We start from the raw sequence: 25,248 nt of genomic DNA, 5'->3' as shown, positions 1-25,248 counted from the left end.
GCCTTTGCACTTTCTTTTGGAAAAACATGGTTTATAATAATAACAATCACGTGATTTTGCAAAGCTGCGTTTGTTGACTGAGTAAGTAAATAAGCGAATAAATTTAGTATACAGCTGGCCCCCAAGGCAAAACTGGGAAAGAGATAAAGCTGGTCACGGGTACTTGTAGACTATTTCTAGGATCCTTTTTCTTGCCTTTTAACAAACTTAACAAATACTGAATGAGTAACTCCCCTGCTGTAGGGCCTGTGTTGGGAGGTACATCAACTCACCACACTGTATACTTAAATATTATAATTTTGTCAATTATGTCTTGATAAAGCTGGAAATAAAAAGAATTCAGGAATGATGAAACGCAGTCTTTCCCCTCAAGTAGCTCGCGGTTGTGTCATGTGGACAGCTGCAAACAGCTGTATTGCCGTGTGACGGAACACACAGTGTAGGCGGAGAGGCAGCCCCTGCTCTTGGCCATCACACTTTCTCGTGCCACACGACGGAGACTTTTAACTGTCAGATGTTGAATCCCAGGTTGATTCATTCCACAAATACTATGGGTCACACTCTGTTCTAGGTATTGGGTAGATAGCAGTGGACCAGAAAAAGATAAAAACCTTCCTTCAGGGGTCTTATAATCTCATGGGGAGAGGCCCGCATCGCAAAGATGAAGAAGTAAGTGACATGGGAGATCATATACAGAAACATGAGGCAAGCCACAATTCTTGTTCACCAAGGCAGTCAGGGAGGGCCTTATACTTGAACAAATACCAGAGGGAGTGGGAAGTTCAGATAGCTCTGGAAAGAACATTCCAGATACAGAAATCAACAAGCACAAAGATCCTGTGGTAGAAGTATGGCACTGGAGTGATATTAAGGAGACCCGTTTACCTGTGGTGCTGGGATCATAGCAGCAGACAAGGTCCAGGTGAGATACCAGATGAGGAAATTCTTGCAGGCCATGGTGAGGGCTTTCCCTTTCATTCTGTGTGTAATGGTATGTGCCATGATCTGAATGTTTGTGTCACCCCCTCCCCAGGTTCATATGTTGGAATCCTAATGCCCAGTGATATTAGGAGGTGGGGCTTTTGGGAAGTGATTAGCCCAGGAATGGGATTAGGGTCCTTGGAAAAGAGACCACTTAGACTCTCCACAGAAACTCTCTCACCTCTTCTACCATATGAGGTTACAACAGGAAGCTTGTGACCCAGAAAAGGGTCCTCCTCAGACTATGCCGTATATGATATTCAACTCCCAGCTCTCAGAACTTTGAGGAATATGTTTCTGGGGTTCATAAGCCACACAGTCTGTAATATTTGTTTTAGCAGGCCAAACAGACAGAGACGGTAAGCTACTGGAACATTTGGAGCAGAGGGATGACATCCTACGACTTACGTTAACAGAAACTCAATCTGGCTGCTGCACTGAGAATAAGCTGTAGGGGGAAAAACTAGATAAAATAGGGATATTCTTAAAGTGGTTCAGGCTTGATAGATGGTGGTTTTGACCAGTGGAGGTGACCAGAAGCGATTGGATTTTACATATATTTTTAAGAAGTGCCATTGGATTTGTTGACAGATGTAAGGTGAAAAATGAAAGAGAAGAATCAAAGATTATGCCAAGACCTTTGGTCTGAGCAACTGGAAAAACAGGATTTCCATTTACTGAGAAGGGGAAGACTACGGGAGAAGAAAGTTAGAGAGGAGGGTCAGGAGTTTCATCTTGCACACTTGAAGCTTGTGACGCTATTAGTGAGGTGATGACAAATGGGCAGTTGGCAATAAGAGTCTGCAGTTCAGAGGAAAGTTCTAGGTTGCAGATGCAAAACTGAGAGTCCTCAGAGCACACAGATTGCAGGAGAATGGGTGATGCTACAAGGGAATGAGTAGAAACAGAGCAAAGACAAGCTCTGTGCACTCAACTCAGGAGTATGCTACCATTTGGAGTTGGAAGAGACTGAGAAGGAGCAGTCAGGAGTATAAGGCCAATTCTCTTGGAATTGAAGAGAAGAAAGGGAGTCAGTAAGAGGAGTGAAAGCTGATGAATGGGGATGAATGCCGTTGACAGGTGAGGCAAGGTGGGTTCTGGAAACTGACCTTTGGATTTAGCATCACTAGGGTCACTGTCAACTTGATAAGAGCAATTTGTGGAGTGATGGGGACAAAAGCCTGAATGGAGATGGTTCAAGAAGAATGGGAGGGGCGCCCAGCTGGTTCAGTCAATAGATGCAACTCTTGATCTTGGGTCATGAGTTCAAGCCCCATCTTGGGCATAGAGCCTACTTTAAAAAAAAAAAAAAAAAGAATAAGAGATAGACAACACTTGACGAAATTTTCTGCTGGGAAAGGAAAGAGAGACAAGGGATGGAGGTTAGAAGGAGATGTATGAAAAGAGAGAGTTTTGTTTAGAAGATGAAAGAAACTCCTGGACATCCATACGCTGTTAAGATAGCCCATGGAGGAGGGACACTGATGATGCAGGAACTGAATCTGTGAGGCCCTGACCTAAAGACTATGCAATGGAGTGATGCAAAATAATTATGTAGATTAAGGAGCAACACAGAAATACTGATGGTATAATGTTCTGTGGTTAAAAAAGAAGAAACAAAATGGAATGGACATATAAATGCAAATGGATAAAATATAAACATTTGAGCAAAGACGTGAGGGAAATGTGCAGCATGGTAATAGTTGCTTTGAAAGTAGCGATTATGGTTAATATTTTTTTCTCTTTCAATTTCTAATCGTTCTGTAACATTTCTTTGTTGGTATTATAAAAATGTTTTAAATGAACTGAATTGCTGTTTGCAACTTTGCACCATATGAACATGATAATGGGAATAAAGACATTGTGTGAATGGAATTTACAATGGGTTTTTCAGTTGATTTGTTCCTTTAGTGAATATTTTTGAGCACCTGCCATGTCCAGTTACCCCAGATAAAGTTGTGAACAAGGCAGCTTGAAGTCCCAATCCTCAGGATCAGTCTGGTTATCAGAGAGCAAAGGGGCCAGCCCAGTCAAGCTTCAAGGAGGGAGAGTGGGAGAGCCAGGACCATATTCACTCCCTGTGAAAAAGCATTTCTTATTTCCAGCAGCTGTGCTGTTCCCACCAGCCCTCCAGGCACATGATCTTGACCCAGAACTAGAGGGTCACCACCATCACCTTTCACAGGGTCCATTATAATGACTGGTCTCCCTGCCTTCTTGGCTTCTCCCTACTCTCCAGATCCACACCACTGCTGGGACTCTACAGGGTTGGCCTGCCTTGGCTCTGAGTCTTGGGCTGGCATCACCCACACTTGCAGCTACAATGCAGCTTTGTGTGCACATGGAAAATTCCTTTCCCAAGGCTGTGCCCAGTGCCAAAGTTTGTGTTCTCAACTACAATGCTAAATCACCTCCTGATCCCCAGGCTGTATCACCTCTAGGGGCCATTAGTTAGTACTCCTATCTTATAACAACAGTAGTCCCTGGAAAACAAGATGGGAGCATGAAACAGCACACTGATGACTTTTAGACACAGCCTAAACTTGGTCTTGGGACCACTCAACAGGAGATGACACTCTTTGGTACTCAAAGGTACTAGAAAAGGTACTAGAAACTTTGGGGGAAACCACTTGTTAAGTCTCTTAGGAAAATAAGAAATAGCACTAAGACAGAAATCCTAAAATCCCATTCGTTTATATTGAGAGGCAACAAATGCTGTTCATTTATATTGAGAGGCAACAAGGCATGGGAAGGATGTGGACTCTGGTGTTAGATGAGCCTGTCCTAACATCTTGATCTTACTGCCTACTTGCTGTGTCAGAAACAAAACCTCTGTGGACTCAGTCACCCGTAAGTGAGAATAATGTCATTGTCATCAGGAATAAAGGAATTAAACATAAAGTAGGTGACACACTGGAGGTACTTAATCAAGGATCACTATATTATTTCTCCTGCACTCTTACAGCATTGTGGTGTGAGCACATGCTTGTGCCTGTAGGCCATGTGTGTGTTGAGTGTGTGATCCCAGCTTGAACCCAGGAGTGAGCTTGCTAAGAGGTGTCTTCAAAGGACAATGAGGGGACAGTTTGGTCAGGTATTTCCCAATAAGCAAAGGGGGAGTTAGCCTTAGACATGGCTTTCGGACCCGGTCCCAGAGATGTGAATTGGAGGAGGAGCTGCAGAAAGATACCAAATGAGTTAGTTTTATGAAGGTGACAAGGACAACTGCAGAGTACACAGAACAAATTCCACCTCTGAGAAGGCCAGGGAGGTGCTGTCACATGGAGGCCTCAGGAGTCCAACCACCATACTACACCCCAGGGTCTGGAGACCTGGGGTGGCAGACGGCAGTAGCTGGGGCAGGGGAGCATTCTCAGGGAGAAGTCCCTCCCTTCTCAATGGCTTTTGGACATCAGTGAGGGAGTCAGGCAGTTTTTCTTAAGCTCACCTGAGATACCCTAAGGATCAGAGAAATTGCCCATGGGACATTGAGGGGAACAGGAGTCTCGCTTTATTAATAGGGGTGGGATGCAGGCTCTCACTGGGAATGTTCTCCATGAGCTGGTCCTGGGCCTCCTTACCCTGGATACATTCCTTGTCTTTCTCCTGCTCTGCTCTGTGTTCCAGGGGGCTGCCCTTGTTGACTGTGTTTCTGAGGCCTCTTATTATGGAGTGAGCCCTTATGTCTCCCTCAAATGTATATGTGGGGATTCTAGCCGTCAAGGTGATGATATTTGAAGTTGGGACCTTTGGAAAATGATCAGCTAATGAGGGCAGGGCCCTCAAGAATGGGACTAGCGCCCTTGTAGAAGAGACCCCAGAGAGCTCTCTCACTGCTTTCACTACGTGAAGACATAGTGAGAACACAGCCATCTCTGAATCGGGATGTGGGCTCTTACTAACACTGAACCTGTCCGATCTATGTTATTTTGTTACAGCAGCCCACATTAACTAGGATCCCCTACAATCGTGGGTTTCTGGACAGGCATTAGCAGGAGAAGTGGGGAGTAGTGGGAGTTGAGTGGAAGGAAGATGGCAGTGTCTGGTTAGCTCCTCTAGCAATGGCTCTATTTCTCTGTGGCTCCAGTTCACACCAAACAAGCCCGTACCAGATCACCCTGCTCTGAGCTCTATAACCTTAGCCTCGTCTCTTGCCTCTCCAACTTTGAGGTAGCAGTGATTCCCCAAGGTCGCTCATCCCTGGTTGCCTTATTGTGCCTGTTTGGTTTTCCCCTCCGTTATCACCAGTATAACCGGTTCCCTCTATTGTACAAGTGACACAGTTCCTGTTCTACTGTTTCAACTCCACCATCTTCCCCATAAGCTGAAGAATCCCAGGTTCTATCTATGTGGAGATTTTATAACTATATATATATATATGTATATATATATATATAAAGAGGACCTTATAAAGTTTTATGAGATGCTAAAAATGACGCCCACTTGAGTTATTCGAGTCTTACTAATCCAAGAGTCTACCCCAACATCCCTAGGAAATAGCAGGCTCGTTCCCAAAACCCAATGAGATGATCTGATCTTTCTTCCCTCAGCCTGAGCTCATATGGACTGACTTGCATGGTTTGCATCCCACTGAGGTTAGGGCATTCGACTCTATTTCAGATTTACTTCCTGCTTGTGGGTAGACAGTTACAGTAATGGCTCCCAATGGAGCCAGGACTCCCTCCGTACATCCACACCCTGGTGTCATCCCCTCCCACACTGACTCGGAGCTTGGCTATGCAACTTACTTTTGTTAATGGGACAGCCAATGTAACATAAGCAGAGACTGGGAAAATGATTGTGTGTTGAGCCTTTTCCTCTTTCTTGCTGCTTTTGGTACCCAGCCAATATGTGATGAAGTGGAGGCTGGTCTCTGGAGATGCATGGCCTGGCTAACAGCCAGTACCGATTGCAAGAATAGTGAATAAGGCCATCTTGGACTATCAAAGCCATTTTGAGCTGCCAAATGATTGCAGATGCCCCCAGGTGAAATGAGGAGAAGAATCACCCAACAGAGCCCAGACCAAACTGCCGACCCCCAGAAACATGAATAAATACAACAGTGGTTGCTTGTAACCACTGAGGTTGGGATGGTATGTTGTGCAGCAAGGACTAACTCACACAATTCCCTTTCTGCCTTTGGTTCTTTCCTACCGACATACCAGCACATTCTTCCTGTTAACCTATACTTCTGGAACCCTCTGACCCTCCCAGGTTCCTCAGCTCACCGAAGGCAAATTCACCCTCCACCAATGGCCATCCCTATACTACTTCCCCTCAAGAGTTAAGGCTTAACTTCATTGCATGCAAAGTTTTCTTTAAAAAATTTTTTTTTTTGGAAAGAAATGTGGTTTTGCTTCCAAATGATGTTCCAAAGCTCTCTGGCTCACCAAAGAGTAATCCCTCAGCTGGAAAACGCAGCGATGCTGCTATTTTGGTATGGCCCCAAGCCTCTGGCTTCTTGATGCTGCCAGGGCTGCCGATGCTTCTTCATGGAAAACTAAATCAACTGCCTAAGACACCGAGACTTGTCCCAAAGGGCTATTTCAGAAAGGAGAGGCCCTCACCTTCTTTCCATTCTGCCTCTTTCTACCGAACCCCTCAGGCCCCCAGCCAGAGATGGATCTTCTTCCTCTGGAGCAATGAACTTCTAACCTGCTTAAGTGGAGGCCCATCTGTTGTCCCCGACCCTTTGGCCTCTCCCCACACTCGTCCTAATTGTTCTCTGATGAAAGCTGAACGTAAGCCTATGTAACACTGCAAAAATGCACCGCTGGCCGACCAAACATTAACAAGAGAGACAGCTATGAGAAAACAATATGCCTGTTTGCTCGACCTCCCTTTCTGCCGGCAGACTAATTCTGGAAACTTTCCTGCTCTCTGGGGGAAGAGGTGCTTTGCTAATCCTGCCAAGTGTCAAAATGGATGGTGTTTGAACAACTTCCTTCGGCTAGTGCTGTTTTTCAGACTCTCCTTTGATAGAAACTCTCATGGATTTGGAGCAGGCACTATCTCCCTTGGATCCAGTACAGGGACATAGGGGGAAGGGTTGAGGAGGGCATCACTTCTTATGGAAGCAGCTACCTTTTCTCAAGCACTGTTTTACCCTGTAAGAAGATTAGGTAGGTGGGCAGAGGTCACTGAAGAGAAACAGAAGCTCCAGAGGCCACCTGCGGGACTGGCGATGACTCATCAGCCACAAGGAAAGGGACTGGGGCTTGGAGGAAGACCAAGAGGTTCAGGGCCCAGGCCAGTGGTCTAAATGTCAACAGTGACCCCCTCTTGGGAAATGCCTTCAGGATCCAAGATTCCTAGGCCTTGCCAGTCTGGGTCAAAGAAGGTTCATGACGGCAGTCACAGACCTGGCCCCACTTGCTTATTTCCCTCTCCCCGAAAGTTCCAGGAGTGCTCTTTTCTGCTCTCACGTCTTTAGGGAACTCTTCCTTGGCCCACTCCCAGCTAAATCATACTTGGAATCTGCTCATCTACCTTTCCTTCCTTTGTGGCCCCACTGTGTCCTGGACATTTTCTCATGGAGAACTTCTGTGCTTGATTACACTTACTTGTCTGCAGATTCGTCTCCTCTTAATGGATTCTGGCCTCCCACAGAGAGGGGACACCCCATATTGACTCCATATCCCCAGCTACCAAGCGGGTGTGTGCACTAAGTAGGGCCTCAGTAAATATATTCATTTTCCATTTAACTCAGAGAAGGTAGCCTGCCCAAGGTCACCCCACAGTTGAGTGCCTTAGCCTGGGTTTGGACTCAGGTTTGTCCTAATCTAAAGCTTTTGCCGTTCCTCTATTCCACCTGGTCTCCCCAGTTAGTGACCCCTGCCCATCATTCTCTCTCTCTCTCTCTCTCTCACTCTCTCTTTCTCTCTCACGCGCGCGCACATATACACACATACACACGCATGCTTAGGCACACACATGTCACAAGACAATATGGGTAGAATTACAGACTGTCAGAGGCGGAGATGATCTAAGACATCATGGAAACCGACTCAATTCTTTAACAAATAAACTGAGGCCAAAGACATGAAATCATTTGTATGAGCTGATGTGCTTTGAGCTAACTTTAAAATGTGGTCTGGGGCTAGTCTTGTTGGTAGTCACATTCAACTTATCAATTTATATCAGAGGCGCCTGGTCGGTTTAACTCACAGCCTCATGGAAGAAACGCAGCCAAGAGATACACGGTGCCTGCCTTCTGAGAAACTTCAGTGTAGTTGGGAGAGAAATACGAGCATAGCTATAAATCCAGGGTAGGACGTGAGGAATTCAAAGCGGTTCAGGGCCTCAGAGGAGCGAGAACTAGAACTGACTGGGCAGAGGCAGGAAAGCCTCTCATGGATGATAAACTGAAACAAGCCTTACAGAGGCCGGTTGATGGGAAAGCCCAGGCCAGGGCACAGCACGTGTGTTGGCATAGAGGTGGGAAAGCACATCCTGTGTCTCAGAGGAATGGTTCCAAGCACCCTGCCTGAAGGTGTGGGATGGAGTAGGGCTGCGGGGGGGGGGGGGGGAGGACTGGGGTTTGCTGTGGGGTGATGAGAGGAGGGTGGAAGCAAAAACATCTTCACAAGGTATCTCAGGAGAGAATGATGCTGACAAGCCCATCTGGGAAGAGAGCTAAAGGGACAGAGACCTGGAAATTTACAAACAGTAAGAGAAAAAGAAAAGCTCAGTAATTTGGACCCGATTAGAACAGAGTTCTTTATGCTGCAAGAGAGAAGAAGGGGGATCCTGCTTTAAGGCATTCGTAGGCTTTTCCCTTCTGCCCCCTGCCACCATCCACCACGCTACATGTCCATCTGCCGGTAGGAGGAGGCACGACTGTACACCGTACGGGCGTGATGGGGCGTGTGCATTTGTGTGTGTGTGGGGGGGGGAATCTGTGTGTGCAGATTCATGTTGATTCGGAAGGAATTCCAAGAGAGACACAGGTAATGTTTAGTTTTGGTCATTCAAAATAGGATTATGCAGAAAGTTCTAGCCTTTAGGAGCCAGACCATTATCTTGAGAAGGGATTTTCCAAATTCTTCCTCCTCCCTCTGTACATCAAGACTAAGCCTAGAGCTCAGTTCTTCTGTTTGCAGAGTAAGAGGCCAAAGCCAGTCCTTTAGGGCTTGTAAGAGTCAGAAAGGAGGAAATAGAAGTAAAGGAAAAGCCCACCCTTTTTCTGTACCTGAAAATCTGTTTAAAAGAGGAGGAAGTGGATAGAGTAGGAATAGCCAAGCAATCAGGGAGATTGCCCTGCTGTTCACATCTCCGGGCCTGCAGAGGGGAGGTGATAGCGGGGTATTACCCTTAAGAGTCTGGGTGGAAGCCACTTCACAAGCGACCCCATTAGAATCCAGAGCATAGCCCCAGAAAAGGAGCTCCACGTGGTCTGGCTTGGGGAAGCCTGAAGCTCAGCTTCCCTGGGCACACCCTCAACCTGAACACCCTGGGGTACAGATGCTAAGGTGGGAGACAATGGGCCACCAAAGGGCCTGCTCATATGATACCAGGTGACCTCCCAGCCTTGTCTAAGGAGTGGACCTGCCAGCTAACAGACTGGAGAACCAATGGAAAGAGAGGCCAGGGCACCAGACCGTCACCAGGAGCACTGCCTAGGCTGGAAGAACAAGACATACTTTCAGTCCTTGTGTCTAGGAGGTCAAGTATGACCCTAGCCCCAAAAAAAGGACCTCTCCCAGAAGACCACTGCACAGCACACATCCAAGGGCCTTGGTGGAACCAAAGAACCCACCTACCGCCTCTGGTGCCAGGAGAGGAGAAAGCTTCTTCACTCCATAAGCCCACGCCTCTAGGGTGGGGGCCAGAGGGTTGACTATCGGAGACACTGAGTGTTTTTCTTAAAGACTGAGCATTATCTGAAAGGTTTAAAATACCAGTTCAAAATTAACTGGATCGGACATTTTGCTTTTCTTCCCCATCCCACTAACTAGTGGGTGGGGTTCAGAGGAGAAAGACCAGATTAGTTTCTAAGCGAAATAATGATACTCTATTTTCCCTTCACATCCGATATGTGGTGAGTTCTATTTGTGCAACCAGCTGCTCTTGAGTTCTTGGGACACCAGCTTTAGGCCTGAACTGGACTCTTATGGTCTGGGGAGGAGCCCCAGTGAGCCTGGGAAGAAGGCCCCTAGGGCTGCTCCCGCAGGTTGGGCTCCTTCGCGGGGGGGAGGGGGGGCATCTTGGCGGAGCGGAAGGGCACCCCACTCCTGTCCTGCGGACTGGGGAAGCCTTGTGAGGAGCAGCTAAACAAGAGGGAGGGGCTTTTTCACAAGGGGGGTAGCCAGCCTGCAGCGGGCTGGCCCGGAGGGGAGAGAAGGGAGTCACCCCAAAGCGGGAACTAACGAGGAAAAGAAATTGGAAGGAAACACCGATGCTAAAAAGAGACCTGGGAAGAGAAGCCGGAGCTTGAGGTCCAGGACAGGATCCAGAACCAGGCCAGAACCTTTGCCATGTGCCCAAAGTGGGGGAAATGACCCAAAGTGGTGTTGGGAAGCCCGAATGCCCCGTGGTGGCTGGGCTGAAAAATAGTGGGGGCCGTCTCCAGTCTGCGTGTCTAGGAACAGAGGAGGAGGGCGCTGAGAAAGAGGGGACAGAGAGAACAACCGTGGCTCTCATTTCCTGGGACTGGCCCTGCGCGGAGTTTTGGGCGCAGGGCTGGGGAGGCTGTTCCCAAGGGGACGCTCCGGGCCTCCTGGGAGGGCCGCAGACGCAGCACATGCCCCGGGGGCAGGGCTTCCTCGGCCTTGGCCTGACCGTCGGGGATGGGAGAGGCAGGGACCCCCTTCCAGGGAAGCAGCCGGTCCCTGGTTCGAGCCCCCCGGCCGCGGAGTTGAAGCGGCGGCTTTCCGCGGCGCGCTGCTGCCCCCTCCTGGGGACGCTCCGCAGGCCCCTCTCGCTCCGGGAGCGGCTTCGGGTGCCCAGGGGCCTGGGCGGCGGGCGCTTCGGAGCGATGCCCCCAGGGATCGGGTGCTCCGGCTCCGCCCTGGGCCTTGTCGGCAACCGCCGGGGTCGGCTCCCCTCCTCCGCCGTGGGGCCGCGTCCCCGCGCCTTCCCCGCGGTTCCGCCGTCTTTCCCGCCCCGCGGTGGAGGGTGGAGATCAAGGTGCCTCCGTGGGCTCAGACGCGGGGTAAGGCCCCCCGCCCTGCCGGTTTCTGCTGGCCTTTAAGCTCCCTGGGCCTCAGGTGCTCACTGGTGAAACAGGGCCGCAGTGAGGGACTTGCAAAGGTTCCGCTCCGTCCTGGCACAAGGGTGAGTGCCCAAGAAATAAGAGTCATTATTGTTTTTCTCGGTCTCCAGCCGTCCTCGTCCTCGGAGGGTCCATGGCCACTCGGACTAGAGCTGGTCCCTCACTGCTTTTCAGCCTAGCCCCACAGGCATCCTGCCTTCCCAGCACTACTGTGGGCCATTTTCCCTACTCTGGGTAGGTGGCAAAGGCCCTGGCCCGATTCTGGATCCAGTCTTGGACCTCAAGCCCGCACTCCTCTTCCCCAAAACCTTTCTAGCATCTTACTTTCCTTCCAGTTTCTTCTCATTAGCTGCCACTACTGCATGATTCCCTCCTTTCTTTCACACAAACATCCTCTGATCCTGCTCTCCTACAGGTCTTCCCCCGAGACTTCCGATGTCCCCGACGACCTTCAGTTAATGCCGAGGTCTCCATTGACCTCCTTGCCCCACAACCCAATGCCCAATTCCCAGACCGCATTTGATGGCCTTGCAGCATTTCCTGCTACTGAACAGGCTTTCTGCAAATTTTCTGTCCTTGGAATTTCCTGGGACACTCCTTCCGCTTTTTCTAGGACCTTGAACCCAGTCCACCTCAGTTTCCTTGCTGGCTACTCTTTGTCCGCCAGTAGCTGGGCTCCTCTTGGCTTTCTCTTCTTTTCATTCTACACACTCGCCTGAGAGCTGTGATCCCCTCACCACCACCTCGGCCCACTCCCCCCTCTCAACTCCCCCTCCCCCCAACACACACACCCTGGGGCTCCAGCTGCTCACCAGTCTGTCTCCAGCTCAGATCTTTGCCTGGGCTCCCTATCTGTCCATGCAGGTGAGCCCTGGTTGCCTCCCGTCTGGATGGGGAGAGATACCATCAACTCTGCAGGTCCAAAACTGTATGCTTCCTTCCACAGAAATCTAGAGACATTTTTAACTTCTTTCCTCCTTTCTCTCTCTTTCTCACCCTTCCTACCATCCAACCAGTTGTGCATTCTGTTGATTTCATCTTATTCTACCTTATTGCCTAGAATCCTTTTTACACTGCCATGGGCTTAACAACAATTTGGTGGGTGCTTAGTATGTAGCAGATAGTACTCTAAGCTCTAAGTATTGTGCATGCGTGGCCTCACTTAATTCTCTTTACAGTCTGGTGGAAATAGGAAGGGACCGAGGCATTGAGAAGTCATTTGCTAAGGGTCATGTAGGTAATAAGAGGGAAAGCCCAAACGTGTCTCAAGTCTTGCCGACAGCAGAGCCCTTGCTTTTTAGCATGTTGGGCAGGATTATTCCAGGTTGGGGTCATTCCTTGTGGAGTTTGTCACATCGTTTCTCTTATTAGTTTTCCTAACTTTAGTCTCCCAGTCTCTGCAATGTAGCTATTAACAAGACAACTTCTCTGTTGCGTCCTAAACCTGAAATTTAGACCTGGGACTCTCCTCAAGTCCTTTCAATGGCCTCTGCTACTCTTAAGCTAAAATTTATGTTCTGAGCGTCCTCCTACCTTTTTACCCAAGCTTCTCTCTCTCTTTTTTCCTTTCTTTTTTCTTTTTTTTAAATCTTATTTTTCATATTACATATGCAGTTTTCCTTGGATCCCCAAGGCAGAATCAAGTGATTTATCAGTTGGGACTAACTTCAACTACATGTAACAGAAACCCTAATTAGTGGTGACTTAAATGAGATCATTAATTCCTCTCTCCTAAAGAGTTTGGAGTATACAATTCAGAGTTGGCGTGGTGGCTCCTTTTTATCGCCAGTGATCCAGGATACTTTTGTCTTTTTGCTCCACCGTTCTTAACACTGGCTTCCATCTATAATGTCTCCTTGTGGCTGCAAGATGGCTGTTGTAGCTTTAGCAATTATAATGACAGTCTTAACAGCAGGAAAGAGCAAGAGTCAAGGGCCAAAGTGTGTGCCTCCCAGCTAGTTTGGCTGCTTTAATAAGCTCTCCCAGAAGTTGCATCCAGTGACCTCTAATATATATCTTTGGTCTTCCAACAGATGAATTGGAGAATGCAGTTTTTGAGTTGGGTGCATTGGAAACCCTAATAGTGCAGAGGTCCAGCTAGGAAAAAAGAAGAGGAAGAGTAAAGATGTGATAGTTAGTCTCTGCCCAGATTTCCTTCCTCTGCATCCCCCTGGCATTCCTGCTTACATCTGCCATTGCCCTCTCCACATCTCCATGGAAACATCTGTCTGAGCACTTGTCTCTCGTATCATTTTGAATACTATGTACAGAGGATGGCACCAGGCACACAGTAGGTGCTCAGTATAAGTTGCTACTGAATCCCATCCGTATTTAAAGAGATCATAGAATTCTGGATCACAGAGCCTATCCTGTTTTCCATCACTGGACATAATCATGTAAGAGAATGTTGTTATTCTTGGGAGATACATGCTGAAATATTTAAGAGTGAAGGTCACGAGGATAGTAACTTACTCTTAAATTGTTCTGCAATAATAATAATATGTATTATGTTTAGATACAGACATTATATATGTATAGAAAGTACATTGGTTAATAGGCAAGTAGAGAGAGAGATGATAAAGAAAATATGGCAAAATTTTAACAATTGGTGAATCCTAGGGAAGATTTAGGGAGTTCGTTGTTCTATCGCAACTTTTCTGTAGAATTGTTTTTACCAAAACCAGAAGTTACAAGGATCACAGAACTCTAGAATTCGAGACTTAGAAGGAGGACCTTGCAAATTGTCAAGTCTCTTCTCTCAGAGAGATGACACGTCTTTCCTAAGGCACAGGCTCCCCTGGTCTTCTTCAGCCATAATAACATCTTCTTACATGTGTCCACAGTCCCTTCTCCAAAGAGATTTGTGTTGTTCCCTCAGTTGTCCCAGCTGTTCCCTCAGCCTGGAATGTTCTTCCTTCCCCTCGTTGCCTGATTCCTTCTAATTATTCTTCAGATTTCTGTTCAAGCGCCACTTCTTCAGGGAAGTCCTCCCTGACTCTCCTGATTGTATCAAATGCCCCTGCTAGGGGCTTCTATATCTCAGATATTTCTCTTCATCAGCTCAGCAGAGGTGTAATTTGCATGGGTTTATGTGATTGGTGCCTGTGTCCTCTACCACAGTGGCCATTCATACAGCCCACCTTCACACAGTCTTGCTCTGAACCAGGTTCCATTCTAGGCACTTTGCATAGACTTAATGTCCACTACAAGTCCAATCCACAAGTTCGGGTTGATCAGATCTCTCTCCCAACCTGTGTGTCACACTGAGACTAGGATGATATGCAGCATGTCTAATGTTGAACTACTCATTTTGCCCCACAGGGCTGCTTCTGCCCCTCTTCTGTTTCTTATTTCAAGAGGTAGCAGGACTATCCACCCAGGTGTCCCCACCCCACCATAGGCACATCTTAGACCCTTCCCTGCTCCTCTGCCGCCAAAGCCACTCTTTCACCAGATTCTGCTCCTCTGACCTGAAATGCCTGAGAGCATCTACTTCTCTCCCTCTCGGCTGTGATTCCTCTCATTCGGGTTGCCCTGGGTCATCTCTGCAGTTGAGTTCCTTCAGATCTGTCTTTGTTCTGTCTTTATTTTACCCCACACCTTAAATCCATTCTCCATGCTAAAGCCAGGATTCTTTCCTAAATCGTCAAGTTCACCACCCCACTCTCATGCTGAAAACCAGCTCAACAACCTGATGAGCTAACGAACTTGGAAACTCTCATAGTATAAACACCTAGAAATGTAAGTACATAACTGAGTCTGCAAAAAAGAGGGACAAAGGCCCCTGTGTCAAAAATGGAGAGGACACTGAAAAGGAGAGTGGTTAGCATAGGAGGTGATGCCAAACAGCCCTGGGAGAGGTCATTTGACCTTGAATGGGCCCAAATGGTAAGGGATTGGGTTTTCTCAAGGGATGTGGCAAAGTTAAAGTTTGGCCTCCATATTTGGCCAATATCTGCCTTTCAGCTCTGGCTTTCACTTTAGCCTTTGGAAATTCAAATATGTGAGTACCTGTTTCAGTGGCATCCTAGCATCCTTGAACTTGTGCGTCATCAATAATCATGTAATTATATCCACCACTTTATTCACCGATTTCACCAGTTTTTCCCCTTATGTCTTTTCTCTCCTCCAGGATCTAATCCAGGATACCAGATTGCATTTAGACTTATTCCTTTTTTAGCTACATATTCTTTAATCACCTCTTCATGTGATGATTTTGTAAAATCATCTTCTATAGACTGAAGAGAAAGATAATACAGTTTTTTTTTTTTTTCTAACATGGTTAATCAAATTTATTTTCTGTTACTGATCATTACAATTTTTTTTCTTTTGGTTTTGTCACTCTTTTTTGGTAATGGCATATAAGTATTTTAGATTGTTGTCAACCTTGGAAAGGCCTCTGTGAAATTTCTTTCACAAATGAGCTGTAAATACTTATTGGGTTTATAACTGTATGCACGGAGTTCTCAAATATATGATTGATGAAAGAAAACTTCCATTTCAACTAGCCTTTGAGTAGGAATGAATCCTCCACTTACAATTTTACATTTCTGATATTAGAAGAAGAGTTTTCCATGGACTAGAAAATTGTAGCTGGCTCTATATATCTTAAAACTTGCTTCTCTACCATCCACATATTTTTGGTATTGAACATTGTAGGATTTTTTTGCTGGGTGCCAGGCAAGGCAGCATGTGGAGGGTAGGAGTATTTCTGGAAGCCATTCCAGAATCTGAACACCCAGCAATAACTGAACTATACATGGAAATGACTGCAAACCATCGAATATATCCCATGAAACCCATACTAAATGTAGGCCAAGTCTTTTTCCTCTTTTTCAAGTCCCCCTGGTGATGCCAACATGAGGGGAAGCTGGAAAAAATTATAGTGAATTAATTTTTTTAATGTTATTTTTCTTGATTTTATAGATAATGTTTGTTTTTACTTGTCAACTTTCTAGAATTTGCTAAGATTTCTTTTCTTGTCATCAGGGCTTACTTTTAGTCTTAATTTTGTATTTATAGTTTTCTTGGGTTTTTTTCCCTAAAGAGGAATTAAAATTGCATAAGCTTTAAGCCCCATGAAAACTGGATCTGCCCTTGACTGAGGGAGCCCACCTTTCACAAACATCAGTGAGAAGTTAGCAAAAGATACTTTTCAGGAAGAGGGACATGAAAGCCAGAAGGAAGAGATGGGATTTAAGAAACAATGAAACAAACAAGTTAATTAAATTAATAGTAGTAATAATTAAATAATAGTAGTGATAACTAAACAATTAAATAATAGTAGTAATAATAAGAAGAAGAAGGCATTCCTCGCTGCTCTGCTATATGACATAAACACTGCGATGTGACTGACAAGAGTCTCTGTGACCTGGTGTTTGTTGGCATCCAGCTTTATCAGGAACCACTCCCTCTCATCATCTACTAGAAAACAGCCCGGACATCTCACGGGTGCCTCCAGGCATTCTCACATTCTGTTCCTTCTCTTCCCCTTCCTTCTTGAGGAAGAGACACCTAGATGAGGGGCCCCTCCTGCTAAGGCTGTACTGTCACAGTCCCTTGCCTTGAACTCTTTCCTTGTCTCCATCCCCCACCAGACTGTGGTCTTCTGAGGCAGAGACAGAGCCTGGTTTCTTCCTTGCAATACCCCAGCCCTTAGCACAGAACCTGAAGCAAGTAGGCAGTCTGTTAACATTTGCTAAGTACATAGGTAAACCGAGAATGGAAACAAAACCTTTTGCTTTTCAGCTCTTGTCATTTCAGCTCTTGCTCACTGGTATTAATGGTTGTCCTCTTCCTTGTCTAAGTCAACTCAGCTGAGTGAAAACAGTCCAGTCTCTTTTGGTTCACTGTCCCCTAACTTTTGCCATCCTAGGGTGCAGTAAATGCTAGACACCATGGTTGGTGCCTCTTCCAGATCCCTTCAATTTTCTCCGGAAGTGGCCTCCAGAGAATTCCACACTGACCTAGGGCTTCATGTCTCTCAGCCTGAGGACGTTCTCTGGCTGCAAAAGTGAGCTTGGGAGATGCCAGGAGCAAACTCTAACAACCAGCGACAGCTTTCTTGTCTGTGGGACTGTCCAAGGCATGTTCAACACAGTCTCTCAGAGGGTCCTAATCAGGACTGAGCTCCAGATGCCCAGAGTCACTCCACCTCTCCCTCGGGTGCTTCCTGGGTTGACTTCCTGATTAAACTACTTTCAATCTCGAGATCGGCTAAAACACAGTATTGTCACCTGTCATGGTGCAGCAGTGTATCTGTAGCAAGTGTGGGAGACTGGGTAGAACTTTATTGGATCCCACAATATAGCTCTGGAAGAGAGTGGTTTGGAAAAGAAATTCCTGAAATGTATACATTTAGGTAGAATCAATCTTTCTGCTCTGAGCTTCAGGAGGTTCCAACTTCAAATACTGAAAGAGGAGAGCTTAAAAGTGGGGCAGAGGGAGAGGAGCACTGAGAAACAAAATCTTAGTTAACAGAAGTTTCATTGGAATGACTCAAGTATGAAAATACTTCTCCAGCCAGCATGTTGGCCAGTGTCTTTTATATAACATGGGCAAGGGACACTGTGGGAGACTCAGGCTGGGACCCAGATTCCAGGGAACTCGGGAAACCTGCTCTTGCAGCCTGCATAAAGTCACAGAGTATTTTAAAAATAATCAAGACCACTTCGAGCATCCCTGTCCTCTGACTCATCCTGCACAGGCAGGGCTACTGGACGTAAGCCTCCAAGAAGAGAGGTGGAGGAGGAGGTCTCACCATTACCTGATTTGCATCTTGCTTCTGTAGGAAGGAGATTACTGGCTAGTCCCTCCCAAGACCTCTCTCCAAAGGCCTTTCCTGAACTTGGAGTCAACTGACCAGGAGCAAACAGTCTCCATGGGAGTCACTCCCCTGAGGCAAAGGAACTCAGCCAGGGTCTTAGCAGGTTGCCAGATTGTAAATCTCTCTGCATTTCACAGGAGAAGCTTTAGACTCTAAACCATGGTAATCCAAGAGGCAAGTCTTCAGAGCTCAACAGTTTGTAGACAGATACAGAAAGATTAGAAACAAGAATCCATTCTTGAACTTGGTTGTCTGGAACGAAGGAGGCTGGTTCATGAAGATGTTTCCAGAAAGGACTGGACTGCACAGATGGTAAAGCCATCAAGGGGAGATGGTGCCAGAGGTCAGCACAATGGGTGCCCTTGTGCCTTGTTTGGGGACTTTAGTGTTTATATGTTTGTGATCGCTGTCCCCCGTGCAACCCCAAGCTGGGGTCTGTTAAGAAAAATAACCTGGCTTACAACGGCATTCTTCCAGCTCCACTTGAAAGTTTGAAAAACCCTTGGATAGGAAAATAACCTCAGGGAGCCAAGGCTTTCTGCACTTGGTGAAGCCCTAGACCCAAAATACACAGAAGAACACTTCGCTTTGAAATGCCTGCAGTACTCCTATCTGAGTCATCTGAAAACAAATAAAAAGAGACCTAAACAAACAAACCTAATTGTGCACGGAAACACGGCCAGGTTTCCAGCCTGGCTTCCCCTCTGTTTTCATTAGTCAGAAGCCAATGTACGCAGCTTTCATGGTATCCAGAACAAGCAAAATATTAAAAACAAATTGCCGAGGTTTCTCCCCTTCCCTCCTCCCATCCCCATGCACCACGCAGGCCAAGTTCCTGACTTCTCTCTTGGCTCTCAAACTTCTTTCTTCCAGTCTTGATGGACAGCTGCCCACTTATCAGGCTGCCCGTGGTTGACCAGCAGCCCTGGTTGACATGGGCATTCATGAAGATCAGCAATTACCGGATACTCAGATGAAATTAAGTATGGAATGTTATGGGTCTTGAGATATTATTATTTTTACAAATAGTCAATGCAACTGGTTTGAAAATCAGGCCTGCCAACCCAGATTCACTTAATATAGGTCTATCCATTGCCCTCAGCCAAACCCCTATCACCTACATTTCTTTTTCCCTCTCTTACTTATTTTACCACTAAATAGGCATTCCACTGCAGTGGACACCTCTTGTCTTGTTTCTCCAACGTTGTCAAGGTAGCAGAATTAAGTCTGAAGCTCCTGGTGGGGAGAGCTTGTCTGTCAAGAAGAGCAGAGCTGAGTATTACAGAGGAATGAGAACACATATGATGTCATCTGAGTACCTGGATCTAGCCATGACTGAAGACGGATCACCCTGGACTTTTCTATTATATGAACAACTAAAACCCCTGTTTTGCTTAAGCCTGTGTCAGTTGGGTTGTTTTATCTTACAACACATGTGCATGCACACACATCTCTCAAAGTGCCACCTGAAATTAAATCTTTGCATCCTTCAAGTGGACTATTATGCAACTTTTTTTTTTTAAATTTTTGAGAAGATCTCTCAAAAGGAAGATTTTTTTTTTTTTTTTTTTGCAAATTTAGCTTCAGTTAAATGTTGCAGGGAAGTTCAGAAGATAATCCGCTTTAGCCCTGACTCCTGTGAGAAAAATTGCCTCTGTCCCTCCTAGTGTAGTAAGAGATGAATGAATTCTCTCACCTAACTCACATTTGACACAAAGAACAAAATAATGTAGTAATTACTGAGGAATTTCTTTGCACTCCTTGGCTTGTTTTGATGATCAGTTCCAGGCATCCTATTCTGTGAGGCCATGGGGACATCTAAGTGCCAAGATTAGTCTAGACCCAAAGCATGTGGAAAACAATAATAGCAAATACTTGCCAAACAAAAACCAATGATACACTGACAATATTTAGGGAACAATTGAAACTGTAGGGCCAATTTTTTTTTTAATGTCTTATTCTATATGCCATGAATAGGTGGGAACTTGGCTTCTTATTCCCTCCTATTAACTAACCAGAAAAAAAACTCATGTTAACTCCTTTATTCCAATTCTCCAGTTAACAGTGATTGTCAGGGGCGCCTGGGTGGCTCAGTCAGTTAAGCATCTGACTCTTGATTTTGGCTCAGGTCATGATCTCAGGGTCATGAGATTGAGCCCCTCCCGACTCCTATTTGTGCTCTTCCTTCCACCCTGTCTCATAAAAAAAATGAGAGAGAGAGTGGAATGACTATCAGATCAGGTGGGGGATGGCATGTGTGCAGGGATGGAACAGCAGCCTGAGGAACTGCTAACTGACCAGAAAAGTGAACACATTTTTAAACCATTAATTTTGAAATTGATAGCTATCCTTCTCAGAGGAGATCCATCAGGGCTTGGTTCAAATGTCACTGCCTCCAGGAAGCCTTCCCTCACGCATCCATTGGAAAGTATCACTCCTTTCTGGTGCCCTTTCATAAAGCTCAAAGTGGTATTAGAAGTAGCTGTAAGAAGATAGAGATTATTTTTACTCAAGAGTCTTTTGGGGGAGAACACAGAATAAATAATTCAATAAGTCCTCTGGGATGAGGTAAGGAACAAGATCTAGAGGTACATGATCAAGTAGTACAAGATGTTCCCACTCTGATTTCTATACCTAGCAGGTCTAATTTTTGACACTAGAAGAAGAAATATTATGATGTGGGGGAGCTGAGAGAGAGTTATGTTGCTTTGCATGACAAAGAGGAAAGAGAGATACTTGTTCAAGAGAATCTGGGAAGAAAAGCGGAGCTGGTGGGGTTGGGCAGTGCTCCAGGGAACTGGAGTGAATAAGCTGCTTCTGGAGGTGAGCATCAAAGGACAGCGTGTGAAGAACAGAAACATCCAGATGGGCTGTTGATGCTGTTGACTGCAATGGGTACCATGTGTCCCCTTGTTTCCCTTAAGCTTCCAGTCATACCCCCATTGCTCACACATGCATGTATCTGATGAAGGACTTCGAAGGGGAAGGATTTCTGTGCACAGGCAGACATAGAATAAGCACATGTAGACATAAATCCGAAGTTCAAACTGACTTCCTACTGTTGCAGTGGAAGACAGAGCTCCTAGAGGGAGGGGTCATTTTTACTTGTTTTAAAATCTTCACTCAGATGAATTAATGACCCAACATACAGGGAAACATCTGCAACAAAAATGGTGGTCTGAGAATCAGATAAACTGCTGTCAGTGTCGAAACTCCCGGAGCTCAATATATATTGTGACCATTATTATTATCAGTTGACATGTGAGTACAAAGGAGAAGCCCAGGCTTCTCCGCTTCCCAGAGCTGGAATATCAATGGGGCTTTTTATCTTAGTTTAATTTTGAATGATACCTAGTTATAGGAAGCAGAGTCATGTCCTTTGGTAACCTATCCCCCACACTGATTCTGGGCTAGCTTTGACTAACTTTGACCAAAATGATGTTAGAGACTATGGACTCTGAAAAACAATCTGAGGGGTTTGAAGGGGCAGGGGGGTGGGAGGTTGGGGGAACCAGGTGGTGGGTATTAGAGAGGGCACGGATTGCATGGAGCACTGGGTGTGGTGCAAAAATAATGAATACTGTTATGCTGAAAATAAATAAAAAATAAATTTAGAAAAAAAGAAAAAGACGCTAGCAAACAGACCAATGAAAAGAGTATCTTGGCCCAGTCCTTGGAGCTCCCAGAACACCATGATGGCCACCATGAAGGCCAGCCGAGGCTAGCATGCTGGTTGATGAGAGATGTGGACATCAGCCATGCCCCCTCTCCTCCTCTAGCTGACATCAAGCCAACTGCCAGACATCTAGCTGAGGCCATCCTAAGACATCCAGCCCCACCAAAGCTAGTTCAGACCAGAAGAACAATTGCAAGAAAGATGAAATGTTTGTTCTTTCATCCATTCAATTTTGGAATGGTTTATTAACCAGTAGAAACTGACAAATAAACTTTCATTGCATTTTGCTGGATAGGCAACCAAGGGTCAGAGAGATGGAGAAAATCACCTCAAGTTAAACTTGTAGTTAAACTGTGGAACAAGGGTTTGGTTTTATGCCAGCCTCTAGTCCCATACTCATGTGGTCCTGTAGCCTCCTTTTATCCGAAGGAGCTTAGTTTCAAGCCCAGGATGAATACTAATCACCGGTGCTGGGGACCCACGATTGGAACGGACCTGACTGCAGTGCTGACAAGAGGCTGAAATGCGGGGTGTTAGTCTAAAATTCCTGATTCCTTGTGGTTTTCAATCTTCACATGAGAATCCTCAAGTTTTTAAAAATCCTGATGCTTGGGTTGGACCAAATAATTCAGAATCTCGAGGGTTGGAGTCAATATTCTTAAAACTCTCCCCTTAATTTAAATTCCAAGACTGAGAATCAGTGTCTTCCACTCCCCTAGAGAGGTCCCATGGAGGCTGGAGAAATTGGAGCTCTTTAACCTAGAAATGTCTCTGGGGAAGCGAAGGACGGGCCTCCTGAGGATGAGGGACCAAGAAGAACAGCTCAATCAATCGAAAAAATACACAGCGTGGCGTAACAGTGCATTATTATTTCCTGCCCTCAAGGACTACGGGAGTGACAGTTACAAAAGTGAATAATCACAATCACGGTGTGACAAATACCATGTTTACATGTTCCAGGTCACAGCAGTAGCCTAGAAGAGTCAGGGTTTCTCTTGTTAACTGGGTCCCAGAAAAGGTGACATTCTACTGATTCTTGAGGAAGTCAAAAGGAGATCTTTATTCATCAGGAATGGATGGCCACTCCAGGAGGTGACTGAAGCAGAGATGAGTCAGCCCTGGAAGCTGGGAGGATGCAGGAGACATTGAGAGCAGGTTGAGTAGAGGAGAAATAATGACTCCTAAAACCTCCAAGCATTGATCTTATTTATCTATCTCTCAAGGCCTTGAGTACCAAAGCTTCAGGCAGATCTGGGCTGCTGGTGGGGGCTAAATGGCCATTTATAATGAGGGGGCTATTTGGACCTCTGTTCCTGGAAATTCCAAGTCCTGACCCCATAGCAATAGCTGCTGAGCCTTCTGGCACTTTCCTTCTCCATGCGCAGTCATGGACCAACACCATCAGCATTGCCTGGGGGGGGGGGGCTTACTGAAAAATGCAGAATTTTAACATCTACCCAAACTTCTGAATCAGAATCTGCATTTTAATAAGAGCCCCAGATAATTCCCAGGCACATTAAAGTTTTAGAAGCACTGTTCTAGTACTCTCTAGTCCTGGGAGGATGAATATATTCCTGGCCAGTACATGCTCTAGAATGCACTGTGCTCCTTGCATACTGAGCCAAGACAGCCCTGGTTTGGGGGACAGCAGCCAGCAGAAGTGGTCAGCCTGGCCACAGCAGAACATAATATATGTTAGAGAACATAATAACATATATGGAAAAGAACCTAAGGTCATGACTGGAGAACTTGCATCAGGAACAGCTGTACTTTGAGTTCAAGAGTAGAGCTCCTGAACCCCCTCCCATTCCGTCCTGGGACCCCTTTACCAAAGAATATTGGCAATCTGTAAACGTTGGCAGTCAACAAAAATGCAACTATGGATCTGCCTCCAGCCACCTTTTCCTCTCCTCATTTGTGAGATTCAAGGATTTGTGGATTTAAAGACAAGATTAGGCTGCCCCAGTCTTGCTTTGCCAGGCCTCAGGAGGTCAGAGAGTCCCAGAAGACCCATGGACAACCACACGTGAGCCCTGGGTGCACAGGGAGAGCTGGCCCAGGGCAGAATCATCACTTGTTAAGGCAGATGGAGGTCCCTGGGTACATGCCTGCTAATGCCTTCTCTTCTTGTCAATGACCTCTTTGCTTCAGAATCCCCAGCAAGCTGCATTCCTGACCAGAGATGTCAGAGGGACCTCATGTGAACTGCCAGCCACTGACTCGCTTCTGAGGTCGGAGGAAATAGCTGGGAGGCTGCCCTCACCTTCCAGCCTGGAATAACCCATTGCTCACTTGGAGGCCACCCGCTTGGCTCCAGGATGTCTTTGGCAAACATTGCTCTTGGCAGGCTGAACCCACAAGAACCCTGTCATTTCTGAGTGTGTGTCAGAGTGTGAGGAGGGAGAATGCAGTGTGGCCACAGGGGAACCCAAGCCAAAGAGATGGCCCTGCATGATGAGGGGAAGGGGACCCAGTATACAGTGGACCTGAGAGGGTGGGGAGTCAACATTTCTGGACCTTGAAATTATCCTTGTGAGGCACTGAGAACCGTCAATTCTGAGAATCACGAGAGGGATCGGGGGTCAATGGCAACCTGCCAAGCCAACCACAAACATTTGGCTCAGTGATATGAGCTGATTGACAATCCATCCTAGCACTCCCTCCTCCAGGAAGGACTCTTGGGTTCCTTCCCCCCAGTTTCTTTGTTGGTGTTTATTGCTAGTCTAAGACAGCTAGTCTAAGATAGGACAAATCTCTGCTAAATTCTTCGCACAAGATTTTATTGAGTTTTAGGGCAAAAGAAGCACAAAGCAGAGGGGGCTTTATAACTACTGCTTAAGTTCAGTATCCTCAGTTCCCTGGCAAAACTCCAGGTGACATGGGACTGTGGCACCCCTGTTCCCAAAGTGGTGCCATTGACCATGAACCTCCCCCAGAATGGCAATTTCCAGTCACCTCCTCCCATTATAACATAGATTCAACTGCCCTTTGTCCCCTAAGAGGAGAGGAGAATTTCTCACTGCCTAGACTAAGACCCTGTCCTTTTTCTGACCCAAAATAATTGGGTATCAATTACTTATAAGAGAAACCCCATTGATCCATTGATCCCTTCACCCATTACTCCAGTGACCAATTGGCTTATTGCCTACACAAGAAACCCCATTCTCCCATTGGACTGTGGTCTTGACCCCTTGCCTCATGTAAGATACAGCCAGTGATTTCCAAAGCCTGGGTTTTTCTGTCTGAAATGATAACCACATGGTCACTGCACTGTCCTCGCCAAGACCACATCTTGGTCACAGTTTTTCCTTTGGCATGGGGAACGAGAAGATCAAGCTCCCAATCTCTTGTGACCAAAAGTAAGATAAGGGGATACACAGAGCTCCCCAAAACAAGCAATAATTTTCCATTGTGATGCAGCATAAATATGGATTGTGGAAGGAAACTGTTCTCTGACTCAGCAAAGATACAATGCTGGAAAGATAATATTATTATTGCATAGATGATGATGATGATTAGTAGAATACTTAACTTCTTAGTCTGCATTTCAGT

At 46.2% G+C, this 25,248-nt stretch overlaps 1 protein-coding gene across 1 annotated transcript; it reads left to right on the top strand.

Annotated features, from left to right (window-relative positions):
- The first annotated feature begins 10,016 nt into the window (after window positions 1-10,016).
- Window positions 10,017-19,500, top strand: LOC123391181 (basic proline-rich protein-like). Its single transcript, XM_045077131.1, has 3 exons — window positions 10,017-10,021; window positions 10,683-11,256; window positions 19,182-19,500. The coding sequence occupies exons 1-3, from the start codon at window positions 10,017-10,019 to the stop codon at window positions 19,311-19,313; spliced, it is 711 nt and encodes a 236-aa protein (XP_044933066.1). The 3' UTR covers window positions 19,314-19,500.
- The last annotated feature ends 5,748 nt before the right edge of the window (window positions 19,501-25,248 follow it).

The sequence above is a fragment of the Mustela putorius genome, unplaced genomic scaffold, assembly GCF_011764305.1.
Source record: "Mustela putorius furo isolate JIRA1106 unplaced genomic scaffold, ASM1176430v1.1 tig00000083_pilon_pilon_pilon, whole genome shotgun sequence".
Lineage (NCBI taxonomy): Eukaryota > Metazoa > Chordata > Mammalia > Carnivora > Mustelidae > Mustela > Mustela putorius.
Note: the sequence above shows the minus strand (reverse complement) of the source record. Positions and strands in the feature narration are given on the sequence as shown.

Coding starts and splice junctions, on each gene's coding strand:
- LOC123391181 (XM_045077131.1), top strand. Junction 11,257..19,181: donor CGCTCCGTCCTGGCACAAGG/GTGAGTGCCCAA, acceptor ACCACTAAATAG/GCATTCCACTGCAGTGGACA.